The 6,638-nt window shown below is 28.6% G+C and overlaps 1 protein-coding gene across 1 annotated transcript in view; it reads right to left on the bottom strand.

Annotated features, from left to right (window-relative positions):
• Positions 1–3,034: 3,034 nt before the first annotated feature.
• The window catches only part of LOC106793852 (protein tyrosine phosphatase type IVA 1), a gene marked incomplete in the record, with an annotated part of 21,257 nt that continues 17,653 nt past the window's right edge, over positions 3,035–6,638 (bottom strand). The window contains 4 exon segments of the mRNA XM_014761102.1: positions 3,035–4,230; positions 4,414–4,580; positions 4,998–5,129; positions 5,468–6,232. Coding sequence (XP_014616588.1) covers positions 4,119–4,230; positions 4,414–4,580; positions 4,998–5,129; positions 5,468–5,584 — 528 coding nt within the window.

Raw genomic sequence — 6,638 nt, 5'->3', positions numbered from 1 at the left:
AATAATAAGAAGAAGAATTATAATAATTATAATATTAATATATAATAATAATAATAATAATAATAATAATAATAATAATAATAATAATATTAATATTAATATTAATAATAATAATTATAATAATCTTGTTTAAATTGCGCTAACTCGTTAAATTTATTTATTTCTTACTTAATCGATTTGAAGGGCATCACTGTCCCTTATTTCATATTACGTCTTGTTCAAAATAGAGGATATCTTTGTTACCTAAGTTTTTCCTGTTTTGGGTATTCACATTGGATGAAAATTTATTTTAAAATGAAGCATATTGACCATTACACAAACGTGATTTACGGTCACCATCATGAAATGGTAACTATAAAAAGATTTACAGATAAATTACATTACTAATATGTCTTTAATTGATTAAGACAAATGTTTAGAAGCGATTCGATTCATTTCTTCGAGTGCCGTGATTCTTAAATACACATATTTCTGTGAGTACTCTCATTAACTAGGATCGTCGGTCCCTATTTTTATTTCCTTACACACCTCCTATCTATCAGAAACTTTTGCACGAGTCAAAAATTATCAGTAGATTTAATTTAAGAAAGAAAAGAAAAAAGAAAAACCAAGCAAAAAGATAAGAAAAAAAAGAATACAAAAGGGAAGAAATTAAGATTGGTATTATTTTTTTAAACACCTCTCTTGGTGCTTATAGAGATGAGGACAACTATTTTCTTTTTCTTTTTTTCTTTTCATATTAAACTTAATTTAGATATATTTATAAATTCTTCATTAAAATTCGATTTATTATCTCTTTGTTTCTCTCTCTCTCTCTCTCTCTCTTTTTCATTCTCTCTATCTATCTATATATATATATATATATAATCTATATATATACGTCCTCTTTATATAACGATAATGCAATTATTTATGAAAAATGAGATCGCAATAAGTCCAATTGAATTTTCCTTCTACTTTGATTCTCTCCCGTACAAAAAAAAGAAAATAAAAACTGTATCACAGATAAAAATTTATAATGAATCCGTTTCCTTGTTACTTCATTGATGAAGTATGCCGCTTGAAGAAGTGAATCGACGTACGTATATATAATAAAACTAAAACCAAAAATACATAATACAAATTTGAGAGAGATGGTAACTTTTTCAAAGAAATATATCAGATATACCTAATTATTTAAAAAATATGTATTATTAGTATTCTATTTTGTTTGCAAATAGCATGCTTAAAATAATGTCATTTTATTATGTTAATTACGGTAATTGAACTAAGGTAGCGATCAGAATAGTGGAATCAATTATGAATTAATTTCGGATTTATAAAGGTTTGAAATATTAAGTTAATTTTATACGAATATCCCTCGTTCCATCCTCTGGTAAAAAATATTGCAGTTATTTTCAATCTTACAAAACAGGAGGTGTACCAGATTAACATTTCATTTAAAGTCCGTGATCGTGGGTGAATGTGTACAGCACAATATTGTACATACATACATACTTACATACATACATACATGCATGCATACTTAGATGCAGAAAAAACAATGACAAAATTTGTCTTTAGTTTATTAAAGATAATTATTAACAGGCAACTTTAGCAGTCGTTTTGTTAATGAAAAATTATAAAAACGGCCGATTGACAAAAATGTCAATAGTCGTTACGAACGTATATGTAGTAGCTTATAAGCATGGAACGGACAATAAGGAACGCGAATAATAGGACGCGTTATTTTTATTTAAAAAATATGTTCACGTTCACGACTGATCGACGGACTATTATGAAACGATCTAATTTGTTACATTCATTATTATTTTAGGAGTGAAATTTTTCTAATCTTTTGAACACAGTTTAGTGTGGCGTGTAGTGACATCGACAATTCTATCAAATATATACCGGAGAGAAGAATTAGAAAAATGTTATATACTTAAAAACGCATATTATGACATCTAAAATTGTATATTATATTATTTTATAGAACGGAGGCTGCTGCTGTAAAAGTATTGATAAAATTGTCGTTGCGCTACGATAAGTGATATACAGCTCTGGAGTTTATTAATTACTTCGCATTGGTTTCACAATATTTGCCGTTCAAGTTAACGCAGATTCCAAGTCCAATAAGAGTTAAGAACACCCACCAATTAGGCATTCCATTGGAAATGCAACGCAATCTTTCTCTTCTTGTTATTAATTACCGTAATTATATAATCTAGTGTTGTCAAGAACGGTTCGAGATATCCTCTCTCTTACATTATATATTGTACAGATTAGGCATTTTCTCCACAATGGTGATGGGTACAATTAAGTACACGTACATGGGAACATTGCGTCTTTACAGCTTCTTTGCTAAATATATATTGCATGAATCGCGTTTTATGTCAGCTTCAAATATTTTACATTTTACAGCTATAAACATTTTCTTTATTTCTTATTTCTTCTTTTTTTTTTTTTTNTTTTTATTATTATTCCTCTTTTAATATCTCAAGATAAATGTAAGTATTCGTTACAAGAATAAAGTGTGATCATTTTTTTTTTTAGAATTTACTCTGCAACAATTAGGTTTTTGTTTTTTTCATGATTTTCTCGTGTGTAAGTCAAATAAGATAGAAATAATTAATATTGTTAGCTTAAGTACCACACCTTGTCGATATATGCCTTTATATATGTTTCTTTTTATAATAATAAATGATTATTTCTCATTATTAATATCGTAGAAGAGAAGACTCTCTTTGATTGATTTATTTTTTTTTTTATAAACAAATCAATTCTGATTTAATCTTGCGTTTGCAAAGTGCGATACTTTTAATTTTTTTCTTCTAGACCCTCCCCCCCCACCCCTCTAAACGTCGTCGACAACGAAAAAACAAATCTTTCACACAACGAAAATTGTTTTTTAGTTTTTCTTTTTTTCTTCGTTATTAACAAAAAAAGCAAAAGCAACAGTCAAATGATGGTTCTTTTTGTTGTTGTTGTTGTTGTTATTTCATTTAAACATTAAACGGATATATACACGGGTGCTATTATAATGCTTGGTGTGATTTATCTCGGAAAAAATCTTATGCGCCATTCGTATTGCACGTAAATTCCTCGGGAAAAGCTGCATCATTTATCACACAGCTTATTTATTAGTATAATTTCAACGCGAAAGGAACCATATTCGTCATCATCATCATCATCATCATCGTCATCATCATCATCATCATCATAATCATAATCATCATCGTCATCATCAGAGATCGATCGGTTTAATAATAAATGATAAAGCATTCCAATTCAGTCGCACGCTGAAAAATATTATTTCGTCGATCGTATAACGTGATGTTGTTGTACTAATATGTAAGTCTGTGGATTGGCCTCCAGAACTCTCTAACAAAATAGATCGATAGATATTCCGAAGATATTGTATATATTGTAAAATCAAAATGAAAGAATGAAAAGAAAAGAAAAGAAAAACTTAAAAAAAAAAAAAAAAAGAAAAAAAGTAAAAGATAATCTCAGACCATATATATTTCATACAATAATACAATATAATTATTCAAATTGCGATTAGAAATTTGACAAATAGTGCATAAAAATGTATTATTATTTCGGCATTCGGTAATACTCGTTCTTTAATGTTAGAGGTACAGTTCTTACAATATAAACGCTTATTTTGTCCTATGGAATTCAATATGGGTTAAGTATCAAAAATAAATATACAACTTTTGTAAATGAAAAGTGCCACGATTTAAAGCACCTGAATTATTCTCTCCCTATCTCTCTCACGCTCTCTCTCTCTCTCTCTCTTTTTTCTATTTTTCTCTCGATTGCTTATTTTAGACACGTGGGATGGTATAAACATCGCCATTGGCAATGACTCATGTTTGGTTGCATTTCCACTGGTAGGCCATTTGAAAGAGTCGGTACAATGTCATTTGTTATCAGGCGAGGAAACCCATACAATTAGGTATACCAATCAGTATGAATTGTTTAAGTTCATTTGAAAAAGATCGTTTTTTTTTCTTTACTTTACTTTACTTTACTTTACTTTACTTTACTTTTCTTTTCTTCTCTTCTCCCCCTTTCCTTTTTTTTATTATTATTTTTATTTATTTTTTTTTGTTTTAATTTTATTTTTAAATCTACTGAATGCAGCAAGAATTCTTCTGTCCATTTTTGAGCTTCAATCGTGACTTGGGACGATACTTCTCAAGGTAGGCCAGCTGTTTTGAGTTAATAGCGCCTCGCCTTTTCCTAAAAATGAATTATTTAATTGTTAATTGATTTTTTGATTATATATTCATTATTAATACTATTTCAATTATTATTAATTGAATAACGATGATAATTAAACTTCAATTTTAAGATAGTAAGGAATGTTCACAAATATTTTTGATTGAATATTATTATTATTATTATTTGGTTAATCATACTAACTCTCTGATCAGAGCAACAGCGTCCTCGTACTTTAGACCCAATTCAATGAGAGCTAGGGCAACTAATACGGGTGCTCTGCCGAGTCCTGCTACACAGTGTACCGCTACACAAGCATCAGGTGTTTCACGGAATCGATTTTTCAATAATTCGAACCATTCATCGACTACCTGTAATTATAACGTTCTCGTATAAAAACCACAATTATATATTACTCATAAATGTACCGATAATTATGATAATTGGATTAATTAAGAGTCAACAAATTGTAAAAACAAATTGGATTTTATGATTCATTTTAATATCATAAATATTTGTATTGTTATCATAATTTTATCGACACAATGATAATAGAGTGTTTTCTTTAATAACAGTCATTTTATCTACTGAAAAATTAGAAATATTTTTAAGTATATATTATTACTGTATATATATATATATTCTGAATTTTTTTGAAATGGTGGTATCGTGAATTTGTATTTTAACAACGTTGTAACTGGAGATTCATATTTTTAAATAACAAAAAAGAATATTGCAACAAAAACAAATATATATATATATATATGAAATGAATTTAATTTAATGACCTCGTTTGGTGGAAACGTCCCATCGTCGAATACCAAATCTATGACATTGATCCCTTCTGTCTTAAGTTCTTCAACTTTGTACGTTGGTTCACAGACTCTCACTACTTCTTTCACATTGTGCTTTTTCAGTTCCTAAAAGAAAAAGGAAGATGACCATTTTTTCTTATAAATACATATATATATATATTTTTTTTTAACACTTTCACGTCCGCAATTAATTCCGGCAATTTTTAGCAAAAAAATTCATTTGCAAATAACTATTATTAAAAACAATATAAAAAACCTTTCACCTGATTTACTCGCTACAATATATAATATATAATATATTATAAAAAATTGTAAGATTATAAGAGGAATATTCGAAAAATTGGCAAAAGTATAAATATTTAATTCATTAATAATGTTTTTTATACACCATCGGGGACATGAAAGTGTTGCTTTTTTATTTACGTATTATAAATTAAACTTACTTGAATAAAAGTATGAATGGTCTGATCATTGGGCCGATCAGTGATGAGGAACTTCATGTTTTTGTATTCAATCTCGGCGGGCGCCGGCCTGATATCCTTTACCCTCATGTTGCTCATTTCCTCCTTACAACTACAAGTGGTTTAAATTTACTTTTTTTTATCCCTTTTTCTCTCCCTTTTTTACTATATCGTTCAAATTACTTTTAAAAGGATTTCCTTCTTCTTGCCCGGGTGACGTTTTCTTTTTTTTTCTTTTTTATATCCGACACACCGGTTGCTCACACTTATAATGTTTCTTAATTTGTATTTTTTTTTCCCCCGTTTTTCTTTCTCTCTTTTTGTTGAATCTTTTGCAAATGTGCCACACTAATGCGAAGCTGGGCTGAATTCAGACAACTTAGCCCATAGATGTCAGTCTTATAAAGTTGTTTTTCATTTAACTAATCGAATACTTTGTTAATCTTTTTTTTTTCTTTTGTTAATTAGTAATTTGTTTTTTTTTTCTTCCTTTTCTTCTCTTTCTTTGTGTTTTTTTTTCTTTTTTCTTTTTTTTTTTTTTTTACAGAGGACAAAACAGTGAGGGGGTCAAGGGGGGTTTTACATGTAGATTTTTAGGGGAAGAGAGTTTTTTGCTGAGCGCGAATCTCGCCGAAGGAAGAGGGGAGGGGTATTGGTGAGGACTAAGTTACATTAGGCGGTGTTGATATGCGATTTTATTATTCCCACCAAGGGATCTTTCTCTTCGACTAATATTCGGAAGATTATCTGTAAACGAAAATGAACAAATAAGATTTCTAATAATAGAATATAATATATATATATATAATTAAATAATTAACACGTTAGTGTCACCATTATTTGTCACCCATATTGGTAGGGCGGAGGGGTGGGCTTTACAGAGGCCTTAAAACTTAAAACATGGATGACGTTCTTCTTATTCATATTAAATTGAAATGAAAACAAAATGACTGAAATATAAAATATACAAAATAACAAACAAAATGAAATATTATTATATACACATTATACTATATACTTTTGATTAATTTAGATTAAGAATAAAATATAATATCGTTCCATAGTTTAGAGGAAGGATTTGGGCCTCATATGAGAAAAACTCCAACCAAATCATGGTTAATTACTAACGTGTTAATATAAATATAAATTATAT

Source organism: Polistes canadensis, unplaced genomic scaffold, assembly GCF_001313835.1.
Source record: "Polistes canadensis isolate GaletaPanama2010 unplaced genomic scaffold, ASM131383v1 scaffold_19, whole genome shotgun sequence".
Classification (NCBI taxonomy): domain Eukaryota; kingdom Metazoa; phylum Arthropoda; class Insecta; order Hymenoptera; family Vespidae; genus Polistes; species Polistes canadensis.
The sequence above is the reverse complement of the archived record's forward strand: the minus strand, read 5'-3'. Positions and strand labels throughout refer to the sequence as shown.